This window comes from Liolophura sinensis, chromosome 6, assembly GCF_032854445.1.
Source record: "Liolophura sinensis isolate JHLJ2023 chromosome 6, CUHK_Ljap_v2, whole genome shotgun sequence".
NCBI classification, from domain to species: Eukaryota; Metazoa; Mollusca; class Polyplacophora; order Chitonida; family Chitonidae; genus Liolophura; species Liolophura sinensis.
The window spans coordinates 45,304,398-45,332,396 of record NC_088300.1 but is presented as its reverse complement, the minus strand read 5'-3'; the positions used below and the strand labels follow the sequence as shown (position 1 = coordinate 45,332,396).

General features: G+C 36.9%; 1 protein-coding gene across 2 annotated transcripts; it reads left to right on the top strand.

Moving 5' to 3' along the window:
* Positions 1-54: 54 nt before the first annotated feature.
* On the top strand, positions 55-27,764 carry LOC135466315 (sorting nexin lst-4-like). 2 transcript variants are annotated; one of them, XM_064743737.1, is made up of 16 exons: positions 55-75; positions 9,248-9,334; positions 11,144-11,218; positions 12,274-12,504; positions 15,026-15,147; positions 16,272-16,362; positions 17,127-17,252; positions 17,647-17,761; positions 18,449-18,579; positions 19,226-19,329; positions 19,914-20,017; positions 21,355-21,432; positions 21,879-21,955; positions 22,680-22,769; positions 23,358-23,564; positions 24,256-27,764. In XM_064743737.1, exons 1-16 carry the CDS (start codon positions 61-63, stop codon positions 24,301-24,303), a joined length of 1,701 nt encoding a protein of 566 aa, XP_064599807.1. In that variant the 5' UTR covers positions 55-60; the 3' UTR covers positions 24,304-27,764. The 2 variants fall into 2 exon arrangements, with proteins under 2 accessions (XP_064599807.1, XP_064599806.1); XM_064743736.1 differs by lacking the exon at positions 55-75 and adding an exon at positions 7,033-7,123.
* Positions 27,765-27,999: the final 235 nt, after the last annotated feature.

Here is a 27,999-nt window from a genome sequence, read left to right as displayed (position 1 = left end):
GTTGACTTGCCGTGAGGGGCCGCATTGAGTTCGTCAGATGACCCATATGTCAGATCAAAAATGGCAGAATTGCAGGTAAGTCGTGTACACGACTAGTTAATGATATGTTTTTTTTTCCATACCGGCTTGTTCATTTTTTGAAAAGTTTACTTTCGTAACTTGTGGTTTATACATTTTAATGATACACTTATTTAATAAACTGGTGGTATTTTGAAATGTTATTCTAGGCTTCTAAAAATAATAAACTTGGAGCATGGTGTAAAGCCTAAGCCTTTATTGTATGAGCTTCCAAACATCAACACACCCACTTCCTGAGCGAAATGTCACCGAGCCAGACGTGTTTGACAGTGCTTGTCATTGCCAGAATCAGTGAGCATATAGGTCAAGGTTTATAGTAACAGTAGTATTAGTCACATTTTCTCACACAGCCTGTGACATTATGGTATTGAAGTCAGGTGGCGAGCACACTCACCCAGTGAGTTACAGCCATCCAGTTTTGTGAAGGCTTTCACGGTTGTATGTTCACCACAGCAGTGTATATTCCCTACTGGTGTTAAGGTGTATATAATAATGGGCGGACAGTTCCGAAAGAAGTTTAAATTATAGAAAGAAGGAAAAGGAATGCAATGTCCGGTGAATAAAAGAAGATACATGTCAATAAATCTTACATAGACATCAGACTTAAAGAGCTACTTTAGAGCCAAGACTTGTACGTCTTACAAGCAAGGTTAAATGATAAGGATTGAGATAGACTTATTTTCTTACATTGTGAAAAAAAAGGATTGTATTACAGCTGCTGTTGTTAGTTTGTGAGGATAACATGAAAACAAAAGTTTTCTGCCTTTTCCAATATTACCTGGTGTTATTTTGAAATGTTGTTCTACAATAAACTAGGAACATGGTATGTAAGAACACTTGACCTCACCATCACTGCCTTACTCGATTTCATATCTGCTTGATTTATCTGCTTGGTTTATTGACCCATGTGGAATATTTTGACGGTCACATCAGGGAAATTTTACAGAAATTTTGCCAAAGATTTTGTTTTTGAGGACTCTTCACTTATAGAGGTTAAATAGAGTTATTCATCGTAAATTTTTTGAACCGTGGTTCTAGCTGTATTCTATAGGATATCCTTCATATCAGTTTAATATTTCCACCTAGCCTTTCTTTGGACTGAAGTAGTGCTTTAAAATGTGGAAGCCTGGTGTCTTTATGTCAGTATATGTTGCTTTGGTAACCTTTTTCAATAAAGAAATAAATAAAACGATACAAGGAACATTGAAGTTGTTGGCCATCCACTAAGAAGCACGTAATATAGATGCAAATGGTAAAGGCATTATGTCTTAGGATGCATGTATGAGAAACGTTTGCTTTGTTAAACAGACCCCAGATCTGTAGTTTTACAGCCAGGGAAGGTTTTCAGGTAATTTGTCATGCAAATTGATGTACATGTATGTGCTTTCAAAGACCTATCACAAGCTGGGTCAGTGAAGGGGTTGAACAGCCACAAAGGATAGGTTTGAGTGTTTAAATATACTTCTTGTTATTTTTGTTTTTTACAAATTGTTCAACGAAATAAAATACTTCTAAAATGTTTACATGTATTATAGTATTGGGATCATAAGCTGTCTTCACATTGTCTTCATCCACAAAGATGTGTTTTGCATGGGTAATTCTTGAATGTTATATTTGATTATTGTGTAAACATGCCAGGAAGTTTGATATGAGTTATTGATTAAAGAGGATTATGAAACTTATTTGAACAGGACCTATGTTTGACCAGAACAGACCTGCTGTCCTTTGTGCTAAAATGTGTTTGAATAATAAACTTTATGGTCTTTCTCATGATGGAATTCTCATAATGTGTAATCTTCATGTAGTCGTCACTGTATTTTATGTATCACCTATTTGTCTAGTTCTGATTCAGTTCTTCAAGTGTTAACATTCGTCAGTATTTTACAATGCCTTCTTGTGTTAGTCCTTTGCTCCACTAAGTTAAACTGGGATATACTGGAAAGTGGCATTTCCTCTTTGTATTCTAACTCATTGTTGGTCATGTCAAGTGTGAATGAGTTGTTAAGTGTCAACGGTCAAACGTGCATCTTAAAATCCATGTTGTCTTCGTCCTTGCGTTTATCTTTCTATTGTGCAACAAGGCCTCTAAAAATAACAATTTATGTGTGTAGCTTTTATTTAGAAACATGTATTTATCATACTAGTTTATGAAAGAACACTGATGTTCAATATGATTTCTTAGACAGCATGCACATTTGGTGACGTGGCAGTACAGTAACAGTGTCAGACGTCTGTGTGCAACATGATGATGTTGCTTTATGCCTAAATAGTAAAGTCATTCTCACACTGCCAGTTTTAATATAGGGTGCCGTGTTGTATAGAATGTAGAAAACAAAATAAACAGGATTGGATTAATTTTTTTGACTTATGGTCTAGGGTCGGCATGGTTGTCATGCATTGGTAAGATAATATTGGCTCATTAACTTTAGGTGTGGAAAGTAAGGAACAAATGAATTTATATCACCGTTTTATTGCAAGAAATCAAAATGCATTATATTTCATAAGGTTCTGTCAGATAAATATGTTAAGTCTTTCAAAAGTGTGCAGAACTCAGGTCACTTTCTTGTGTCAGATTAGCAAAGGCTTGTACACAATTAAAATAACTGCCTTTCTCAGTTGACATGAGGTTGTATTGATACTGATCAGGTAGCCACTTTTGTAATTGATTAGTGTATTCATTAATCACCTGATAAAGATATGTTTGATTGCCATTGTGTTTACAAATGAAGATGTAGAGCTCTGTGATGATAAATCACCTGTGTTATAGAAATTTATGGCAAGAATGTTAATTACTAATGTGCTTTACTAAAGTCAAATAAGTAAATAAATAAATAGATCACTATTTTTGCCTAGGTTCACACAGGTTAAGTTTGTATTATATGCATACCAGAGATGCTGCAGTGTGCTTCACATGCAATGAGATATGTTAATTTATGATTGGCTTTGTTGAACCAGCAGCGCAAACATGTGGAGTAAACAACACCAGGTATGTCCGAGAGCTAAGCTATATGTATAACCTGTTAGCATGTAGGAATAATTAGAGGAGACTGTGTGTCTTAGTGAGTTATTGTTTGTATCCCTGATGAGCTCGGTACAGAGTGGACAGCTTCCCTGTCTGTAAGGCCAGACATGTCTCTGTTACACGTACAGCATGGTACCCCTGTTATATGGCTGTTTATAAACATAGGGTTTTCATTGGTCAGTACTGTGGATGTAGATATCATTTAATTTGATGACCCATGTATATATATATATATATATATATATATATATATATATATATATATATATATATAATTTATTTATGAATATATATATGAATATATAAATCCTCGTGTATTGGAGGGGCCTCCGTGGCTCAGTCAGTTAGCGCGCTAGCGCAGCGTAATGACCCAGGAGCGTCTCATCAATGTGGTCACTGTGAGTTCAAGTCCAGCTCATGCTGGCTTCCTCTCCGGCCGTAAGTGGGAAGGTCTGCCAGCAACCTGCGGATGGTCGTGGGTTCCCCCGGGCTGTGCCCGGTTTCCACCCACCATAATGCTGGCTGCCGTCGTATAAGTGAAATATTCTTGAGTACGGCGTAAAACACCAATCAAAAAAAAAAAAAAAAAAAAATCGTGTATTGGACATGCACATTGATTGTTGAGTGTGTCAAACATGAGAGTTTAAGATGCAATTGAACTCAACTGAATAGAGGAGTTTCCAGTTGGAACTCTGGTTGGCAATGGTAAAAGCAGTCCTGAAGTGTCATGTGACTTGTGAAAAATGTTAGGCAACCTTTGTTGACAATAATTTACTGATCACCTGTCTTACCCTTTTCGAGAGGCACAAAAGAGACTTCTTTCCTTTAGAAACTTCACAAACGTTTGGATTCTCAGTTTTCTGCATCATTCATCTATTGTAGATGACTTTTTAAGACAATTTTTTTCAGACGTTCATGTTATAGTGAATGTGATCATCGATAAAAGGGTTCGAACTTGAAACTCCCCTATTGGTTGTACTTAGTTGATTCCATTAGCTGATGAACATACAGTTTAGGATTGAACCGGTATATATGTATCAACCAGACTAGTGTACAACTCCAGGTGCATTGTCATTTAATTATAACATATACACAACGTGACAGTCAGGCTCATTTGAGTCTCGTCTTAAGCTCTTTAGGGGCAGCTTTTGTCTTGTACTGGAGTCAGATTACAGGATTTGTTTACATACATGTACATGTTGTTCATGATGATATGTGCATGTCTTGGTATCAATATGGAAACATCTTCAGTGTAATTCTTCAGCATTTTTGCATGTTTCCAAGGTATTTATTCAAGCACATTGTAAAGGTATTATTTTGTGTTGACTGATAAAATTATACGTTTTTTGAAGCCCTTGTACTGGCCAATCAACACAATGCAGTTTTGTTTCCAAAATCAAATTAAAATGTGCATAAATTGCACTGAAAGTTGCTCTTTCATGTGGGAAAAAGTTGAGGGTTTGAGGGTGTATGGAAATAATAACGTGAACATGAATACAATATTTGAGCTTTTTGTGTAATGTTTCATATGATGCAAGCCAGTGTTGTGCATAAAAAGTCTTCATTCTGTCTGAGTGTATACAGGTTATATGTTGTTTCAGGCTAAGTTTTACAGTCATCTTGCATCTCAGTATGTTAACTGAATCATCTGCACATAGCTAACAGCTTTAATACAGAGTATGTCACATGCACACATACATATACTACATTATTATTACATCTACACAGTCTGTATTAATGTTGGTAAGAGTTTTTGTGAAGTATGTCAGGTCAGATAAAAACAAAAATTACAGGTAAAGTGGCAGAAACTAATCTTAAGTGCATTATCAGTGATTTTTGGACTCTGCTGTGTACTTTTTTCTGTTTTTTACATGCCTACCCTACATGATGTTGTTGAGTTCGTCACTGAAGATGGATATGATGATGTGGTGTCATCTGTATAACTGTCATATAATTTACACATTTCTGAAAGACCTATGACTGTTTATATTCACCATTTCCATTTCTGTGTAATTGTTTGATGACTTTGATGAAGAGTACAGGGAGTCATTTGCAGGATCCTTGATACAAGCATCGAACATAAATTTAGAGGTGATTTGTTTGGGTTAGCAACCCCAAACATCACTCTCCCTCACCCCCACTCCCAAAAACAAATCTTTTCGTTTTTGTTTGTAATTTTTAGTTTTTTGCTCAATTTACCATTTCAACCCTTGAATTGTTCTACATTTTTCAGCAAGAGTGTACTGCTGCTGGGATTCTATTCAGCAAACTTGAAATTTATGCAAATTGGTATTAATTAAAGACCAAATCAGGTTTTCTGAAGGGGATTTATGTAATGACTAATCCTTTGAGGGGGGAGGGGAGAGAAGATAGAATAAAATATAAAAATAAACTAACCTATCTACCAGAAATTTACAAAGCATGTTACCCAAAACAAACAATTTTTTAATTTTGGCCTCTTAAGAATACATACCTTTTATGTAATCTGTAGCCAATTGAGATACTTACTGTTGCAAACATGTATGTTTTCTTCTTTCATTTATTATGATTTTCTTAAGCCTTGCAGCTCTATTGATGCAAGTACAGTATTTGTTGTTCAGTGGCCTAAAATTTTGTCCATGTCAGACTGTTTTTAATTTGACCTTGTTGTGGAGGTTCTATTTATTGTAGAAAGGTAATTTGTGGTTGATGGGAAAGTGAAATGATATTCTGATAAAAGAAATTATGAGTGATACTTTGTGGTATTTGGTTACCTCTGAAAATGCATTTTAAGTTTTTCTGTAATTTTTAGGGCTAATACAGTGAATGTAACGTAATGGCATACATCTACAACACAGTCCTGGGGACACGCAAAAAAGATTAAATATGTTACTCATGAAATTTATTAATTTAAATGGTAGAGTTGAGATGCTAAAGGCAATATTATTTTGTGAAATGAAAAAGTTCTTTGTGACGGCCGATTAAATTTGTAGACTGACATCATTTAAGGGTTTGGTTCATGGTTTAACATAGCAATTGATTGTTTGTGTGCGTAGCACATACATGCAGGACGTGAAAATGCTAGCCAGTGCATGTGAGGATATTTATTTGTATGTACATGTATGTGTAGTTACATTGTTTTAGTTGGCATAGTTTGATATGTATGCTATGTAGAATTGGCATTGGATGAGGCAGGGGCTCAAATGTTCAGAATGACTACCTTGACAAACTGAAATCATGCAGTATGATTAATATCATTGTAAAACAACATGAATATCTGTGAATGTCATTTATGTGTCTGGAGTTATGAATATATGCATGGTAGACCTACAAAATCATCTTTTATTGACCCAGGCTCAGTTTGAGGCCATCATTTTTATATTCAGCTCTTGAAAACAAGTGAATAACCGAACATTTTGACACTTGTAATGGATGAAAATGTTGTATGACTTTATATAGAACACATGTATGTACATGTACTTTATGAATGTGGACATGAGTTTTGTGTAGCATAATTAAATAATGAGGAATTATTTGCTACTCAAACCATCATTACCCGCACATGAGCCTGTATGTATGTTGACACGCTCCTCACACAATCTACATGAGCCACTGAACCTACTAGGAAGTATCACCCAGTGCAGCATGTCACTAGTGGAGATTGAAAAAAGTGAATGAAGACACTTATGTAGAGATGAATATTTATGACCAGCATCTTGTGTATATATATCCATGTGCAGACAGTAGAAATCTGTTAATCTGCCCACAGGCCATTAGGGGGGATAATTGAGGTATTGTGAGGGACGACCTCCACCCATACTTGGCTAGCCTAGACTGGGGCTAGGACCTGTCCCACTCACCCATAAGGTCTCCTGTTTCCCTTACATGGCAGACGCAGTTTGTTATACTGAACGACTGATCAGTTCACACTGCTGACAGAGTATTCATGGAGTAATCTGTTAAGTTCAGGTGTTGATTTAAGACGTGGCAGGTATGGAATCTTTCGGTGACAAGGCAAAGCATGATAAGGACAAGGCCTCTAAAGTAAGTTTCAGAAACAAATACATCGAATATGGTAACTGAGGGTGTTTTTTAATGTGTTTTGATTTCTTGCAAAGTTTATAGTAGTTAACACATGGCAGCGCCAAGCCTATGTTGTGATGTAGACATTGCCAGTAAAGGAGAATCTTACACAGTATTCAAGTGACTAAATATTAATACATGTACATGGACGTGTCGGTTTGTTATATGAGGACTTAATTTAAAGTGGTTGTGGTGGCATAATACACCAATCAAATATTTAAATTCATAAAGGTGGTCTTGGTTACTTAAACCCTTTAGGCAGTTACTTTTTTCTGTCAACATAATCTTTAATGGTCTAAGAAGTTTAATGCCTGAAGGCTGGATGGTTAAAAAAAGGGCTCCATTATAAATTACTTAGAAGTGCTGCAGCAGCTGGGGTGGATATACAAAAATATGTACTGTGAAACTTTAACATACCTGAAAACCAACATCTAGAGTATGCATGTACCAATGAGCATGCACTTCGTTCACATTCCACCCTCTCTGTGTTGAGAAACGCTGTTTGTATGGGTTACCTTGAGAGTACTCTGTTTGAGACAACCTTCGCTATGTCACCATTATTTCCGAACATCGCCCTGAACATGTACATATATGTCTTAAAAACCTGAGGCCCGTTTCACAAAGGGCACATAGGGCTACGGTCACATAACTACCATGGCGATGTAATACCTACAGTACACGTAATGTTATGTTCGCTTTGTGAAACGGACTCAAATGTCTACATAGAATTCTGCTGTGCTCGCCTATCTCTCATTCCTGGATCTGGAATGTTTGTTGAGAGTTGAAGAAAACACAAAGCGGTTTTTTTCCCTTAATATGGAGTATATGATGTGACCTAACATAAATGCATAAAAGTACAAAAAAGCCTTTTAGCTTTCTGTTGGGGGGCTTTGAACTACAGTTTTTCCAAGGTTGATGGTTGTGAGTTTCCCTCAGTCTGTGCCCGGTTTCCTCCCACCATAATTCTGGCCGCAGTGGTTTAATTATATAACAGAGTAGAGACTGTTTACTGTCACGAGATGGTGATGTTCAATAAAACCTATTACTGTAATTCCTCTGCCTTTTCACACTTTTACCGGGTGTTATTCAGAAATATTCTGAGGGCATTGTTCTGTGTAGATTCATAAAATTATATGTTTTGTGATGCCCTGGTACTGGCCTATCCAACCAATGTAGTTTTTTTCCAAAATCAAATTAAAAATGTGCATATATCGCACTGAAAGTTGCTCTTTCATATGCTAAAAGGTTGAAGTACCTGTATGTATATTGTATATGCTGGCACATTTATAAGCGTGCTATCTCCCCAGTGTAGTCTTCTGTCCTGTTTGATAACGAGCAGAGGATAATTATAATGAATGTCCAATGTTATCAGTCACTGTCAAACAAAAAACTAATTTGTGGTACAAGTGAATGATTTTTAACTGGTCATTTAACCAAATTAGCAATTAAGAGACATAGTAATCAGGGTATCATTCTTCCATTGATCTCTGTCTGCCTGGTGTGAAATGGATCATTGAACTCCAGAGGTTGCCTCAGGGCATGAGGAACTTACAATTTCACACTGTGTAGTTCGTTTATCATGGCTAAGGAAAGAATACAAGCAGTCTGGTCTGCGTGTGTGAGCCCTCGTTGGCTCATTTAGCTAAAGCACAGGAGATTGACCCCTGACCAATGAAGCCATAGACTCTAATCAAGCTATAACCTTCACACAATGTATTCATAGTTTGAATCACCTTAGGCTCCTGGCAAGGAGCAGGAGGTGGTAAATAACATGGAGCTAAATGACAATTCCTAAAGCCGGAAGTACTATAGGACATTGAAACTGTCATACCTGAAGACAAGTAACATTCTGATTACTTTTCCAGAAAGAATTTCATGCCTACAAGCTGTTTTTTTTTTTGCCAAAATTGTTGTCAATGCCTATCTCACCTTTCTTAAATTTGCTTTGTTTTCACCTCCAGTACTCTAGTCACCTGACCAAAGAGTGTACTGATGATTGGCTCAGATGAGCTGACCTTGCTGAAAAACTGTGAAAAATAAAATTCATATAACCTTGCAGTACATGCAGATTTTTGTTTGTTTCAGGCAAAAGCTTTGTTTGCCTTCTCAGGACAAGAAGCTGATGGAGAGCTGACATTTGATGAGGGTGAGATACTTACAGTCGTCAGGCAGGTAAGTCATGGCAGATCTGTTCTTCATTCATGTGATATATCTCTCTGTTACCATTGTTTGTGTACATGTAAGAGCATGAGTCATAAGGTGGTACACGTGGGAGTAGATACATGTACATGTATGTAATCTGATTAACCCACAGGATATGCATGGGATATCTCTGTGATCATGGCTGTATGTATGCATGTATGTATGTATGTATGTGAGCATATAATGAAGTCATTAGTTTGTATACAAGTATGTGGAACTTGTGCATCAGATATCATTGTGATATCTATGTAATTGTGTGATTATCTGCATCCGTATATACATGCAAAGAGAGTTTAGAGTTCACGCATGTGGAAATATTTATTTATTTATTTGATTGGTGTTTTACGCCGTACTCAAGAATATTTCACTTATACAACGGCGGCCAGCATTATGGTGGGTGGAAACCGGGCAAAGCCCGGGGGGAACCCATGACCATCCGCAGGTTGCTGACAGACCTTCCCACATACGGCCGGAGAGGAGGCCAGCATGAGCTGGACTTGAACTCACAGCGACTGCATTGGTGAGAGGCTCCTGGGTCATTACGCTGCGCTAGCGCGCTAACCGACTGAGCCACGGAGGCCCCCATGTGGAAATACATGCACCTGTCTGAACACAAGCAGGTACATGTACATGTTATATTTGTGTGACCATGAGGGACCTGTGTGGCCAAGGTGGTTAGCTTCTCAGTCGTCCGTGGAAAGGTCTGCAGCAACCTGCGGATGGTCGTGGGTTTTGTGAAAGCTCTGCTCAGTTTCTTCCCTCTGTAATGCTGGCAGCCGTTGTTTAAGTGAAATATTCTGGAGTATGGCGTAGAGCAAGGAAACATGACTGGTTGGCCTGGTACAGGGTGAGGTGTCTGGTGTTTTCGGCATGATACTTCATTGGCAGCAGAGCTTGGACAGTATGGACTTGCCCCGCCACAAGAGGACACAGTACATGTATATGTGCACACACCTAATGATTCCTCATCGTCGTCGTTGACTGAAAAATTGAAACATTTAGTATATACATGCCATGATGTGGGTAGACGTCACCGTACATGTACATGCATGCATATGTGTTTCTGTGTTGAAATTTCTCTACATGTATACATGTATGTTGGTCTGTATACATGTATGTAGGTAGGTCTGTATACCATAGCCGTATAGAATACATCTACAATGCAGCTGCATGTATATATACATGTGCATGTAGCTGGTGGCAGTTTGGTTTGACCAGTGGAAACTGATCTGACTGGCCTATGATTTATCAACATTTAATTCAGTTACCGATAACCTTTATACCTACATGTACATTTATAAACAAAGAACAATCATCTGAAAATATGGCTCCTACTTGAGGCCATATATCATAGAACAGTTTTATTGTGTTTTTCTTTATTTAACCAAAGCACCAGCTAATATGAGGACTGATATATCTCAAAGGACAATGTCACTTTTAGGATGTGGCATTTTGTACATGTCATTAATTTTGACCCAGGGATGGGAGGTTGGGGGGGGGGACATGTCCTTAAAAATATCTTTTGCAAATACAGGGTCTTCATTGTATAATCTGTTTTAGTGACAACAGCCTTTTCTTTGGAATATCTGCAATGTGCTTTATGAATGTCTACTAGTCTGACAACCATAACTGCACTCTTAGGGTTAGTGAGGAGATTAGTGACCACATCATGGCGTGGTGGTCTGTTCACTATTAGCTTTCTCTAAGTTCTCTTTCCCTGACACCTGTGGGTCATAATGTGATTAATCACAAACATTTGTTATGTATTAATGATTCCAGGACATAGAGGATGGCTGGTGGGAGGCGAGGAATTCCCAGGGTCAGCAGGGCCTTATACCAGAGTCCTACGTAGAGGTAAGGCATAGCAGTGCCTATATGTACCCTGTAAACGCCCTTTTATTTGTGGGCATCTTGTAGGTGTAGCATGACTATCCCATTCCATGTGTGATGATGTACAGGCAGTGGATATAGTAGTCTTAAACCATGCAGGGAAGCAACTGTTGTACATAAGCCATGGATCAATGAATAGTGCTGTACAGTGTATGGGTGTGGACCTAATAAAGGCTTATTCTGGAAAGGTACATCATACATATGGGTACATGTATTTCCTCTCTAGCTATTATGCTGTACACCTGTAAAAAAAAGATCTTGTTTGTCTGTGTGTGTACACAACAAAGCAGATTGGATATAGATAGTTTCTTTGAGCATTGCTTGTAAACAAATAGCCTGTATACAAAGCAGTGATAGGTGTGGGTAGATGTACATGCATATCTTTCATATTATGTTCATGAACTGAAGTCCCATAGTCCATGGCTGGGTGCAGATTAGAACATAACTTGATACAGTTGAGTGAATGTTTAAAATCATAATACAGTATGTGCTTGTGTGTATACTAGCCATTTCTTTGACTTGGCTGTCAATTCCGCAGATCTCCAGGTCATGGAGGCAATAAATAGTCAACAAAATATGCTCACAAGGCCATTTTAAACATAGATTGATTGTTTATTAGCTGACTTTCCACCAAAGTGTGACATACTCATCAAACTGGTTCTGCTAAAAATCCGGGAAAGTTTGTCAGTAGAGTGTATTACTAAAATATTCTTGAGTACAGCATTAAACACCAATGAATCATTCTGCAAAAATCACAGTTATAGTACAACATTTTCACTAGTCAGTTAATATTTTGAGACTGTTTATACCCATATAATGATAGTGAACACAATATTTATGGTTAAGTATCAGGGCTTGAAGTGTTTTGTTTCTAACTTGGGAGTCATTGATCTATTTCACACCCAATTTTGGCTCCTTTCTAAGAGCTGAACCTAAAATTTATGAGTGTTTGGACTGTAGATGTGTTTTTTTTTTTTTATATGAAAGGTTTACAAACTGAAACTTATTTGTATTTACAGGTAACATCATTTCCAGAGCCGGCCTTCCCACCACCCCCACCGCCCAATGCTCCTCCGGTGGCTGTGATTAACAACCAACAGTCCAGCCACAACCAAATGAACCAAGGTAACAACAACTACAACCAGACCTCACCACCCCCCTACAGCAACAACAACCTGGGCGAGGCACAGAGCAGCTTTGATGACTGGGACGATGACTGGGATGATGATGATGAATCTACCCCAGAACAGGTAAACTACGGCTGTCACCAGTTTGTAGTTTTATTGGCAGAATATACTGTGTTTCCCCCAAAGTGTGGTATGGAAAAATACATCTTCAGAAGCACATAACAGCCTTTAAATCATATAATTGATGTCAACACTTAAGCTGCTGGAAAAGATTCAAACTTCACAAAAAATTCTTGATCTTATCAGGAGTATGATTCAGTCGGGATCAAGCAGATATGTCAATTGAAATTTAGGTGAAATTCACAAAGTCCAAGTTTAATGCTAATGTCATTCATTCTGTATTTTAATGAATATTTCATAATAATATATCTAAATAGCAAATGAAACTTTATTCCAGACTGAATGCTGCACTATAGTCTCTTAAAAGGAAAGACAACATATACATACAACATATAACATTTTGTTCTGATGTGCTTGGTACATTATTAATCAACTTTTAATCTGTAGTTCTTTCTAGTCCATGGGTATGTGTAAAGCCATGTTAGCAAACCTGAACTCAATGTTGCGTTTTTCATGCCCTACACTGATATCATTAATACAGCAAAGCGGGGTTAGGGTTCAAAAAATTCACAACAAGGTGGTGTGTGACTTTGCTAAGTTTGGAACTTAATGAAAGATATCTTAATTGATGCATACACTCTACGTTTGGTTGAGTGTTGTTTTTTCCTTGAATACACTCTTGAACAAGCCGTCTTTGTGGGTCTGTTACCCATATTTGATTAGATTTATTTCATTTATGTGCATATTACCACTTTTAATGGTACAGATATCTGAAAGTTTTCAAAATGAAAGTTTAAGTCGTCACTCACAATGATGTACAGTACATGAATGTTTATAATGTCACTGACCTATGACAGGGTGCATGGTGTCATGTCTGGTGTTGTCTTTATGGTATAATAATATAAAATGAAGTTGAAAATGATGCCATAGCCCTGGCAAAGAAGCAAATGTTCATTACAGTCTGCCAAGCAATAATTATTAAATTGAGGCTTTACATCTTCTATGTGTCTTTATTAGGAAATGATGTTAATGAGGCAGTGGTAGGTCCAGATTAGACAAAAAAACATTTCTAGATTTTAGAGCCACCTGTATCAAAAAGTAGAAAATCACAGATACCAAAAATATAAGTGGTTACTGTAATTCCTCAATCTTTTTGCATGTTTGCAAAGTGTTTATTCAAGCATATTCGGAAGGCATTATTCTGCGTTGACAATTGAGATTGGACTTTTTGTGAAGCCTTGAAACTGGCCAATCCAGCCAATGTAGCTTTGTCTTAAAAATCAAAATTTAAGACTGCGCATAAATTGCGCTGAAAATTGCTCTTTCATAAGCAAAAATGTTGAGGAATTAGGGTACAGCATATTGCCTGTGTAACACCCAGCATCAGTCATTATGACCCCACCTTCATGTTGATTTAATTGAATGTACCCATTTTCAGTACACTATGTACAAATACACAATGTGTACAACTAGGTTAAGAGAATATCCGGGAAATATAATGTAAAAGCTTAAAAAGGATGAAACAGGATGTGGTTTAAGCAAACATTGTTTTGCTCAATTGTTTATTAAGTGTTTTCATTTTTCCCATTAGACGGTATCTTTGTTTATTAATCAGGTACCCCCTGTGCTTATGTTTCTTCCACCCATGAAAGTGACTGCCATCGCAGAAGTGAAAAATGTTGCCACTAAACGACAATCAAATAAGTAAATGAATTAGTCACAAATGAAGATCAGGCCAGTTTAATACCCAAAAAAAAAAACTGAATCTGGAAGTGTTAAAGTGTTTTAGGGCATGTCCCAGGCTCATTCACATTTTGACAAATATAACAGTTTTTGCAATGATAATAAAGCTGAAGAAAGACCATTCAAACATTGCATATTTGATTGTCCACATTTGAAAATATATCTATCTTGATTCTAATCTAGAACTGCACATATCCAAGGTTTCACTCATATTTGAAATCTTTTTGAAACTCTTCTTGAATTAAGGCTTTTTCCTGACTTCATAGCTCTCTGTTGACTGCGTAGATAGTTAATGCCCAACCAGAACAGCATATTTTGAATAAGATCTCACATTGTGTTACCCATACAGGTCTGCTTTTATGCTTTGTTCTTATGTACAAAGGATTTGTCCATATTTCTTTCTTTCCAAATCTAGCCAGTATTCATTATATATATATGTTGTATTTCATGATGGTTTATATTTGTCATGTCATAATAAATAATTTGCATAACTGCTTAAACTGATGCTTTATGATTGTTACTTGAATGTATAATTTTCTTCAAAACATGCACTGGTTTCCTCCCACAATAGTGCTGGTCTCTGTTGTATACGGGAATATTCCGAGTGGGGTGTAAAACTCCAATGAAATAAACAAATAAATAAATGAAACAAAACAAAACCAAGAAAAAAAAAACTGTACCAAGATTTATATGTAGTTCATATGTGAACTCAGATCTGTGAGTGAAACCTTGTAGGGTCACATGGGATGTTTTACTTAGTGTTGCGCTGTGTGTTTCCCAGGACTATATGAGGGGTGGGAGTGGAGGACTGTCTGTCCCCCAGGGTGATCAGAGGAGTGTATCCCCGTCCAGGAACTCTGCCGATGCCTCCAAATATGGTACAGTCAAGAAGAGCTTTAGCAGGTAGGTCACCTTAGACTTGACTACCCTAATTTCACAACCTATCTGCATGTAAAAGAGCAATTTTAGGTGTTATTTACCCACCTTGTTAATTTGATTTTGTAGACAAAACTGCATTGGTTGGATCAACCAATTTTGATTGGTTGATCCACAAAAAAACTAATGCCCTCAAAATATGTTTGAGTAAACACTTTGCAATCATACGAAAAGGTTGAAGAATTACAGTATTTTGCGATCGTCATCCTGACAGTTCACTGTGCATGTATCAGCAGTGACAACCACATGCATGTAGATGTATCCGTTGATTACAGGCAGAGTTGTTTAGAGTGGTACACTAATAACACTGTATTTATTTGGAAGCTGCACAGCATGTTCATATCCAGCTTTACATTGGCTGTATGTTAGAAAGTAAACAGATAAATGCATGTGGTGTGCATTTCACCCTTGCCCCATCAGCTCAGAATTTCTTCACCCATGCTGTTATATATCCCAGGAAGTAAATCTAGATATGACAGCAGCAGGACCCACTACATGTAGTGGTTCTGTTATAGATGAAGTACACATCATATTCATGACTTTTGGTAATGTAAGAAGACAGACAGCAGCCTCGAGTGTGCATCAGTACATATCAGAGAATTTATACCTTTACTACAACATTGTAGATGTCTTTTCGACAGCCTAGTATTTAGGTTAGTTTTGGGGGGGGGGGGGGGGGGGGGGTTGTACATATTTCTTGACTTGAAAGTGTCTTTCAGAAAAGTCTGTATATTATAAAATGCACCAAACTGGCCGAATTGCATGTGACAGCAGAGGACTACAATGTTTTAAAACAGGGACATGTACTTTGCTTTTTCTCTTGAGAACCGCATGTGTCATAGCTGTTAGCTGTTGATCATTGAGATTGTGTGTTCTGATTTGTCTGTGAGGTTCTGCCCAGTTTCTCCACCCATAAACCTAACCCATGTCATCATCGAGCACAGTGTAGTACACAAATCAAATATATCAAGCAAATGTTGTCAAAAAGATGCCTGGCATAATTCCTTTATCTTTTGACATTCAGGTGTGGCATAGTTAAAGGCTTATACATGTATGTAACTGGTTGTTTTTACAATTTCCCTTTTCTGCAGATTCTCCACTTTTGCCAAGTCTGGAGGAGAATCCTTCCTCCTGGGACAGACTCAAGCCAGTGTCAATGAGTCAGACTTGGTCAGAATTGTGGTGAGTAAAAATCAGCAAGTTGTTATAGGTGAAATACATATCAGAAATTTTTTTGACACCACAGAACTGGGGTAAAGGGATCTTCACTAATTTAAAGTGGTTTTCATGTTCTTATCATTCAGGGAGCAGGAGGATGTTGTGATGTGAAGCTCTTGATATTCTCCTGAGTTTTTTTTTATTTTTCTTTTATCTTCTTGTTGAGTGTCTATTTTGTGTTGCGAAGATTCTAAGAACATGCAGATATTTCTGGCTTCAGCTAATTTATAGATGCACTTAAACATAATCCTGTCTTCAATAGTATTCGAAATACATGACTCATTCTGTGAGAACAGTATTTTTTCCTTGTTAACATGACTATTTCTGTGAAAACAATATCTTTTCTTTAACATGATTGTTTGGTAACATGACTATTTCTGTGAAAACAATATCTTTTCTTTACCATGATTGTTTGTGTTAGAACTGTATCTTTCCTTTGTTAACGTGATTGTTTCTGTTAGAACCATATCTTTCCTTTGTTAATGTGACTCTTTTTGTTGAAACTATATGTTTTCTTTGTTAATGGAATTGTTTCTGTCTGAACAGTATTTTTTCCATTGTTAACATATATATAATTGTTTATGTTAGAACAACATTTTTTCTTTGTGGACATGATTGTTTCATGAGAACAATATCTGTTTTATGTTTATATGTTTCAGTGAGAATAACATTGGCTATATTTCCATGGGGTTTGTTTTGTGTGATATATGTACATGTGATGCTTGTAGGATAGCCCATTGGGGCCCATCTGGATGCAGCCATCCAGCCCTTACACATGTGTCATCGCTTCACCTAAGAAAGAGAGCAAACTGAAGGGCTTGAAGAGCTTTATTGCCTATCAGCTAACACCCTCAGTAAGTATTTATTTATTTATTGATTGATGTTTTACGCCATAATCAAGAATATTTCACTTATACAACAGTGGCCAGCATTATGATAGAGGAAAGTGGGGAGCCCTGGGGAAACTTACGACCGTCTGAGGTTGATGGAAGACCTTCTCACGTACAGCCTAAGAGGAAACCTGCATGCCCTTAGTACAGTACAGTGTATTGAGGTCGATACATGTAGATTTTTATATATGGTAAAAACCGTATACCATATAACAACATTTGAAAGGATACGGAAAAGTGGATATCAAATAAGTGGTGATGATAAAATATGGCTTTGTAGTAAATTGCGCTGAAAATTGCGCAGTAAAAGTGTGAATCTGTTATCATGTACTAAGACATTTTTCCTTCCCATGCACAGTTCAGCAAGGCACCCGTCAGCCGGAGGTACAAACATTTTGATTGGCTACATGAACGATTGGAGGAGAAATACCCGATCTTCGCTATACCTCCTCTACCCGAGAAACAAATAGCAGGTGATGCTCTCAGCTGAGAAATAGCTTCAGTAATGAAACACCCATCTTCAGTTTAGTTGTCTATCGTCTTGGTGAATTCTTATTGAAATTGCAACCATTTTTTGACTACTTACTTATTGTTTGATAAATAGTTCACCAACTCTGTAAAAATCTGTATGTAGACAGACACAGTCAAGACTGAAAGCTTTGTATTGCAGCTATTAATAAAATTTGCCTAACCAGGAAGGTCGCAGAGAGAAATTTAACACTCACCACATTCGAGTTGGACGTTTGCCAGTTGTCTGGTTAAGGGTGATGGTTTCCGCCACCCATAATCCTGGCCATTGTCATATACCCTAAATGACCTAAAAATGCCGCCACTAAAGCCTGTTTTTGGGGACAAATAAATGTCATGAGATATTACTTCTGGTGCTGAAATTTACTTTTTATCCCAGTAGGATATCATCCTACTTTCCAAACACCTCTCAAAGCACCTTTCTGAAGTCAAAATAACCACCAGAATGTGGAAAATTGAGCAATTTAATCATGGGAGAACGTTGAGGTAATTTAGGGTACATGTATGTGAAGAATTTCTTAACTTCTTGACCTTCAGTAGAGACCAACCAAATAAGTAAATCAACAAATTTGATTGGTATGATTGGAGAATAATGGGGTGAAATCCTGTATCTGTTTTTTTGATTGTTTCAGGGAGATATGAAGATGACTTCATCACGGAGAGGATGCGGCAGCTCCAGTTGTGGGTGAACAGAATAGTGCGTCACCCTGTTATTTCTCAGTGTGAAGTTCTTCTTCACTTCCTCACTTGTTCAGATGAGAAGGTGAGATATCTGGGCCATGGTAGATATACCATCAACATTGTATAGCACCGTCATAGTTTACCTAATTCTTTCTAGGTAACTGCTAAATGTATGTAGTGAACATGTTTTATGTTTGCAGAGTTGTCTGAAATTGAGTGCAGTTGATTAAAATTGATGTTATTGTTGTTATTTACATATGCAGCCCCATTAACTTTCTTGGCTGGTAATAATTGCATACATTGTATATATTGTTATTTTATTAACCACCTTTGGTTACCGGTGTAGTTTGCCTAAAAGATCTGATTGGTCACATTTATATGTGTATTATAGAGTGAACTTCATATGTAGCATACTTGGCACTCAGCACTGAGAGCAAGGAAATCAGACTGGTTGGCAGTGTCAGTATTATGTGACAAGGTGGGGTGTTATGTAATGTGTCTTCGGCATGATACCTATGTGATGGCACCGCTTTGGCAGCATGGACTCGACCTTTCACCATAAGACATTTTATATATATACACACATCTAATGATTCGTTGTTGTCATAAGACTGAAAAATTGCTAAGTACAACCTAAAACTCCTAACATACATACATACAAACTCAGTATACATAAGTATTTGCATGAGACTGGATATTTTGTGAGCTATCTGATCATGTATGTACAGAAATGGAAACAAGGGAAGAGAAAAGCTGAAAAGGATGAGTTTGTTGGTGCCAAATTTTTCCTGACCATAGAGACACCCCCGCACCCCCTGGACCTTCGTACAGTGTGAGTGTCATAAATACAGCTTGTGTTTACTGTACTTGTAATAAAATGAACATAATTCTGGGTATGGACATCTCCTCCTTTGTGCAGTTATACAAATCTGGTTATAAGCTTAACATTGGCGTATTCAGAATTCAGATCACCTATTAATTACTGTTTAGTGGGGGCCCTCTGTGGCCCAGGGGCTACATCTCCAGCACAGCACAATGATCCAGAAACCTCTCACCAATGTGGTCTTTGTGAGTTTAAGTCCAGCTAATGCTGGCTCCCTCTCCGGACGTATGTGGGAAGGTCTGCCAGTAAACTGTTTCTTCCCATCATCGCGCTGGTGACCGTCGTATAAGTGAAATATTCTTGAGTATAGCGTAAAACACCAATCAAATCAATAAATAAATAAACTACTGTTTAGCAAAGGCCTCCATCATGTTCATAACCTTGACAATCTAAGTGATAAACCTGATGCCCTTGTCTGACTTCTCACTTTCAACATGTTCAGTCAGAATTTGTCTGGTAATGATTGTCTTAGTGTAATAATGTAAATACCACCCATGGGATTTAAAATCTGTGAAGTTTTTCCTCATTATCAGAGAGCCTCAGATGGAACAATTTGGCAAGTTTGTGAGAAGCGTGGATGACAGTGTAAAGCACCTGATCAATGTGTACCACGACAATATGAAGAAACACCATGGTCGTAAGTATCAACACAGGACGTTCCTCATGGTGGAATGTGGGATTCATTCAGCAACATCTCAGTCCTCTATCAGCTCCATGTCTTATGATCTTCATATATGTTCATGTTGTGTGGTGACATCGAATCCACCTGTGGTTTATCCAGCTGTGGCTTTGAGTCAGAAGGTGTGTAACAAACTTAGTAATGATATGCTGGTTTCCTCTGGCTTTTGGCTGGATTCCTCTAACCATAAAACTGTATTTGTTAATACATAGGTGAAATATTTTTTTAGCATTTGACATATAACACCTAGGTGCATAATTAAATATGAAAAATAATCAACATTGGCTTCCTAATGGTTAAAAAAATTGTGACAGATTTTTTAGCGATTTGATTGTAAAGAGACTTGATGAGGACGTATTAAAGAGATTAGTCAGCTGGTCGGGTCACTTGTCACACATCATAGAGGAATGTTCACTGGACCACATCATGCCTGCTTCAGTGATCTAAGCCACGTGCTGTACATGTACTTGACATAAATTGTTAACGCATTTTATTTGAATGATACGGTTGGTGTGCTGTGTAGGTTCATTGTTACTTCTGTTACCCAACAGCCAATACCCACTTTCTTGTTACTGACCAATTCAGGCTCGTTGTTTTATGGATAAAATATATATATATATATATATATATATATATATATATATATATATATATATATATATACTGTTAACCAACATGACAAGGGACAAATTTTTCTATACCAAATAGTGTATTAAGCATATTGGTATATGAGGATTTACGGCTTTAGCAATTAATCGAAATTGTACTTGTGTGGCCATCAGCATGTGCAGCAGACCACATCACTGACTCAGGCTGCTTTAACTTGTGGCTATAAATAGGTCAGAGTAGCTACAGGCTACAGCATTAAATTGGTTACTGAACTTGTGCCTGAAGGTAGGTCAGACTGGTTTTAGGTGAACCACATGTTTATTAATCTTGTTATTTCCTACTAAAGACTTTCATATAAGAACCAATCACACAGGTGAAAAAATGGTTCAACTTATGGCACATTGTTGTGCTGTGTCGTTGAAATGCACGGTAAATGACTTTAACTTTTGCCAAGAAGTGTTTTTCTAGGACAAATAAGTATTTAAATCAATATGTTTGGTTTTGAAGTATGCGTTTGTATGATATTATCCTGCCTTTCAAGCACAGCACAAAACATCATTCTGAGATCAATAGAATTTGCAGATTCAGGGAAAATGTGCAATGTAGTCATGGGCTAAATTTTAGGCATTTAGATGTTTTTGAAAGTGAATCCCTATTTATGACAATTTCACGTGTTGTTTTTATAGCGTTCAAGAGAGAGTATGAGAAGATTGGACATTCTATCAAAGCTCTAGCTGCATCCTTCAGTGTGGACTCTCAGACAGGTAAACATTTCAACTTTCTACACTTTTTAGTGCATTATACAGTGTCTAAATTTTCTAGGGTTTTCCTCATATATTTACGACGAAATGTATTTACCACTAAGAGATAATTTTGTTGTAAAATGTTGTTCATGTTGTTATGAAATTCACGTTTCAAAGAATGTGAAAGGTAAAACTTGTAAATTAGTAGACATTCGAAAACTTTATTTATTTATTTGATTGGTTTTTTATGACGTACTCAAGAATATTTCACTTATACGACGATGGCCAGCATTATAGTGGGAGGAAATCAAACAGAGCCCCTGTTGAAACCCAGGACCATTCACATATGGCCACAGGCATTGTGAAAAACATGTTTCAAGTAATGCCAATGGATAGTACAAATTAAGGATCTATTGGGTGGACTATGTTGTGGTTGTCTGTAGCATTGTGCTATATCTTTGTTCCAGACTCCCAGGCACTGACTACAGCCGTTGATAACACTGGTAACACCTATAACGAGATAGGACAGTTATTTGAACAGCAGGTAAGTTGTTGGCAGTCAGCGCTGATTCAACTTGTAGCCGGAAAGAACCTGTAGTGTGTTTGAGAATTTGAAATTGTACGGGTGGTTTTGTTTGAAGGCTTTTGTAGTTTTTCTGATGTGCTTAATCTATAGAAATATATCAGTCTATCAAAAAACATTATGAAAGTCAAATTGAGGTTTCTTGAAACTTTGTGTTTGTTACCTTTTATGAAGACAGTGTATATTAATGATGGAAAAGATATTAACGTGAGAAAATATGACATTGTAATTATTGAAAACTGTACATTTGTTAGATGACCGAATATAATGATTATAATACACCTTCCACATTTGCCTATTTTTTGTACCAATCAGGCTGTGTGTAGTTCATATTGCAGGTCACCATTAGCAACATGACGCTGTGTCTTCTCCCGGCACAAGTCTTTGCACCATTTATAAGCATTACTACTTGTTTTAGTATCTTCATTTTCGGTGTGTTAGATTTTCATTTGTGGCAACACAAATTTGCTTCCTGGTTGAACATGATTGATGTTTTATTGGTGTACAAGAGATAGGTTATTGAATGAAGTCGACTCCACGCAAAATACAACATGTCCACATCAGCCCATATTCATCCTATAACAATGTTAGTGTATATTATATAGAGAGTTGCTGCAGGGTAGATTATGTTCTGTGTGGTAGTGAAATACGGATTAATTTTTTTATATGTACTTGTTTGTTTCAGCCTAAACATGATATAATTCCTACACTGGAGGGACTGTATGAGTACAAAGGCATCCTGCAAACACTGCCAGACACTCTCAAGCTCCATGAGGTCAGTATGTGCCCATTTGCTTCTCTACAGTGTCATGAAGGGTGACATTTTCGTCATGCACATGTACATTAATCATATGCTACCACCTCGACATTAAATAATTTGAATTCATTTAATGAAAGTTCATGCTAGCAGCTACTGCTGTAAGTAGCCTTACCTGTCTGTGTTTATTAGATCTGCTTTTCTGATTATTTCTTTCATTAGCTCAGTAGACTTGTTAAAAATGTTGGGAATTAACTTTAGATGTAACTATATATTTGTGTACTAACATGCCCTGTGACTTGGGGTCTCTCGTGACCGCACATTTCAGGCTGGGTTTAATAGCATGTCTGGCAAATGTTACTCTGGTTTTTCCCCAGTAACAACCAAACATTTCGAAAGGAATTTTTTTTGTCATTACTCTAAGCCACTGCTAGACAACATATTTTCATGCAAAAGATTACCTGATGGAAGTTTCCAGATATTTCTGGTGGAAATGTATTTGGGTTGTGTTATATATTTAGTTGTAATGATCCAAGGGCACATCTTAATGAGATAGTGTTGGTCTTTAGTCAAAAAATAGAGTTACTGAATTTGTATGTTTTTCAGGGAGCAATGGCCAAAGCTAAGGAGTGTGTGAAGAACCAGGCAGAGGGGAAGCTGTCAGAGTCAGACGTACAAGGTGTGACCCAGAGAGCGGACATCATCTCGTATGCCAGTCTGGCCGAGATGCATCACTTCCACCAGGAGAGGGTGTATGACTTCAAACATCTAATGCAGGGCTACCTCCAGGGCCAGATAGACTTCTACAAGAAGGTACAGCGTGCAGCTGATCTGAGTTTTCGTTTTTATGTAAAGCCTGACGCTACGTTAGAGTGATGGTTTCTGTAGTGCAGGAGTTGCCAGTTGTCTGAATATTGTTGAAAAACACATTTTTCATTAATGTTTGTACATCAACTTTTTAAATAAATAAATGGAGTAAATTCTGTTTTACAGACGAAGTAAACATGATTGAGATTTCAGAATGCCATGCACATATGCAATATTTGCAAAGAGCACTCTTGGCAATCTTGGTACATACCTGATATGACACCTAAGGGTATAGGCCAAGACCTACTCAGTCACATGTCTGTATACTATGGTTAAACATGGCGTCCTATCTGGTTACTTCAGCATGTCATTCCATTGAGGCAGCACTTGCATGTTGGTAATGTGGACTGGCTTGTTACAAGAAAAATCCTCATGAAATCCCCAAAATAATTTAGCAAGAAACATTACGCACCAAGACAAACATATTTAGCACATACAAATGTGTATTGATAAAATGTAGAACACCATGTTCAGCTTCATTACTTTACTACAGAAATGATTATACAATATATAAGTGTTTGATATATTTTCCAGTTTCTGTGACCTTATGTTTACATCCATCAGGTGTATTCATGTATACTCTGCCTCATTTGGAGTTCCACATGTATTAAATACTATTTTACATTTCTCTTTTCAGATCACAGCAAAACTGGAGCAGTCATTGGCAATGTATGACAAGGCTTGAAGATTTGCACTGGACAGCAGCTTCTCCTACTCTCAGACACTGACCTTAAAGTCATTCTTTTTACCAAGATCCCAACAGTGTTTGACTTATATGTAGTATGGGGGCATGAATAACATTCTGTGTAGTTAAAAGAAAAAAATATTAATTTATGTTTTCTGTAGGTGATCCCCATCTTCAGTGTGAAATACATGTACTTATGTTTAACCAAAAATAAAGAGATTAATTGTGAAATAATTCTGAAGTATTTGTGTACATGTTAGAGAGGATTTGGCTTGCTGAAGAAAGGTGCTGAGATTGGTTACTGCTGACTGTATAGTGCTGGAAACTTAGAGCTGACTGTAAAGTGCTGGAATGGATTGAGCTGACATAGTGCTGGACTGGATAGAGCTGACTGTATAGTACTGGGATGGATAGAGTTAACTGTGTAATGTTGGATGGTGATGCCTGTATAGTGCTGCGTAGAACTGACTGTGATATACTGGGATGAGGGTTGGCCAGGCATATGGGAAGAGATCTGTATCTGGTGACATACCTTTAACATAGATTTATATTTGTATAACAATTTACCAAATGATGTATTTTTTCCTGTCACCCGTGAGCAGTTAGATATTGGTCACTATATTGAACAACATGAAGCATTGTTTTCGTGTGATAATGTGAGCCATCATGCTTTTGTAGAAAGGGCCTTTGATGTATAGGAATGTTAAGTCCTGTAGCTGTTTTTCCTTTTTTTTATAGGGTATGAATTTGCTTTGATTTGCTATTTTATTTGTGATAGAAACAGCTATTGTACCAGTTCAAGTACTGTATTATACACTGAATCTCCCATTGCAATTGCCCATTTTCATCTAACATTTTGTACCTTTATTCCCAAATGCTCATATAGCACATTATTTTACTGTTTAATGAACAAAAAAAGTTTTTTTTTATATATCAAATTGTAAATTTAGTAAGTTTGTGTTTAATTAGTTGAATTTACATGTACATTAAAATAATTAACTTTCTTTGAGGCATTGGTTCAACTGGTATAATTATTCTTGATAAGTTTAGATCACATTCTATGATGTAATGTAAAACTCTATTTTGTGAACTTAGATGTACCAGGAAGATCAAACTTATAAAATATATGTTATATTTAGACAGGACCAGATAATTGGAGCACCTCATTGTTGTATAAGGGTATGTTATAATCAAAATTATTGGTCTTATTTTACACTTCCCGTCTTTTGATGTGAAGTCCCCACAATTGGGACAGTTTCACCTATATGTACTTGGGGCATCAAATTCTTCATGGCTTAAAACACAACTGCTTCATTGGCTGTTTGACATATTATGTCACCTTGTCCATTTCTGACACAGTGGTCATATTATTCATGCTGCATTCATCACTATGTATGCTATACTCAATATGTGTGCAATGGTGTTGATTAGATTTTGTATATACATATTTAGAACTTTTTTAAATGAAGAACGTACACTGTTTAATGCAGTGTGCTGACAATAGCGTGACGTGCAATTGTGATGACCTCGCAGACCGGAATAATGAAGTAATTTTGTGAGCTTTAACATTTGGATTTATGTCTAGAATAATTAAAGTGCTGCTTTAAGTCAGGAGGTTTGTGGAAAAGGGGGAGTGATTTCTCCTTAAGACAGAGGATTGTGTGGCACATAACAAAGGGCAGTGATTTCTCCTGATGACAGGGGATTGTGTGGCACATAACAAAGGGCAGTGGTTTCTCTCAAATTCTCCTGATGACAGGGGATTGTGTGGCACATAACAAAGGGCAGTGGTTTCTCTGGGCTCTGCTCATTTTTCCTCCACCCATAAACCAAAAAAGTGAAGAACTGTTCAGGACGTTGTTTCACACCAATGAAATGAATTATTTATGAAGCATGAAAGGAGACAATGGGTTTAAATCCTTTATCTGGCTGCATTATAGATTGTTTCAGGAACATATAAAGATGACATTACGAAGAAGAGAATGTGACTGCTCCAGTTTATATTTGTCACTCTGTTTTTTTAAGTCACTCTGTTGTCCTGATTCTTATTTTTTGGTGGTGCACACCTGAATCAGTCCTATATTATTATTTTTGTATGCTTAATGCATCTGTGGGTTTATTGGTGTAGCACCATGACACAAAGTGTTGATATTACTCAGATTTCACTTTTTACCTATTATTATTGGCATGGCAGTCAAAGGGTTCATTCTTATTTCCTCAAATTGAGCTATCATTGGTCATTGATAGATGTTTTTTTTTAAGTCAATCATGTTAGAGACAGTATAGAAATCTAGACCTATTAACCTCTGTGGCAGCATTGGTACAAAACTAAGTCTGTTAGACTTTATAAAGTCATGAAGTAAGAGTAATTCATAATGTCAGGGTAAATTTGCATGCTCTAGTTTAATGCTGAATCTATTATAATGCTTAGTTTGTGTTTTTCTCATACGTCACATTATACTTCTGTGTGATTGGTCGTATTGCATGCTTCATTTGTGTTTACTTGTACGGTATTCTGTTTTCTTGTCTTTATAATATAACTGAGTATAAAGTCAACATGTTTAGAACTTGCCTGTCCTCTAGGCGGACATATTCCAATGCTCATCTTAATTGTGACAACTTTGGTGCCATAAAATAAGGAAACGATGAAACAGGTCTCAGAAAGTAGGCCATAATATTACTATTATATTACTACTATTATTTTTTTTGTTGGTGCCTGTGGAACAATTTAGGAGTGATTATTTTAGTTTTAGCATTCTTAGTATGAGATGCTTATCTTAAAAAATGCTTGGCACTCTCTTTTTTAACCAGTAACTCTATCTTACCAAAGTCACGCATGTAGGTGAAAAGCACCACTGGACACATGCTTCGTTTTAGTAAACAATTTTGGTCCCTTTTTATGTCTGGATAATTTGTTTCATTGTATATTGATTTCATTTTGTGTTTTACATTGCATACATTCATTCCCATTATTTTGCAATGCTATGATTAATATTTCTCATTGAACTCCATGCAAAAAAATAATGAAGCTTGTTTAATTCTTGCCTGTCTGATTCAAATGGTATTTGAGTGATCAGGATTTGCAAATATTTTGTAGATAAATGTTTACATAAAGATGGTTAGATTTGATAATTAATCTTACTACCCTATGCATGATTACATATAGTCTCATTTATATATGATGTTCTTTCCTTAAATATGTTTACAAAGCACTGTATAATTAGAGGTAATGTATATAGGACTGTCAGTTTAGTCGTTCTGGCACTTTTTTTTCTATACACGTGCAAATTATGCTAGTTATCGATACACAGCCGGTTGTAGCAGTGAATCTGACCAATCTTACATGTTACTTCTTCTAGATGAATTATCTGTTATGCATATATATTGAAGGTCTTTATGTCCTGTTAAATTTTCCTAAATCCCAGATCATGGTATATCATTCTAATTAAAAGTTAATATTGCAACACAATTGTGTTTGTTTTATTGATGTGCAAATGAGTGGAATATACTTTATAATTGTCACAGCAGATGTGTTTGGCATGGTTTAAAATTGGTTTTAAATCATGCATTACCGACCCCGATAGCACAGTTGGTAGAGCATCCGCTTAGGGAGCGGTAGATCCAGGGTCATTCTTGGGTCGAGCCACACCTAAGACCTTAAAAGAGAAAGTTGTAACTTCCTCGCTTGGCGTTCAG

Excerpts from the sequence above, each read along its gene's own strand:
- LOC135466315 (XM_064743736.1), top strand. The coding sequence starts at position 7,073 with ATGGAATCTTTCGGTGACAAGGCAAAGCATGATAAGGACAAGGCCTCT. Across the intron at positions 7,124-9,247 it reads ATAAGGACAAGGCCTCTAAA|GCAAAAGCTTTGTTTGCCTT; the intron begins GTAAGTTTCAGA and ends TGTTTGTTTCAG. Across the intron at positions 17,762-18,448 it reads ACCCGAGAAACAAATAGCAG|GGAGATATGAAGATGACTTC; the intron begins GTGATGCTCTCA and ends TGATTGTTTCAG.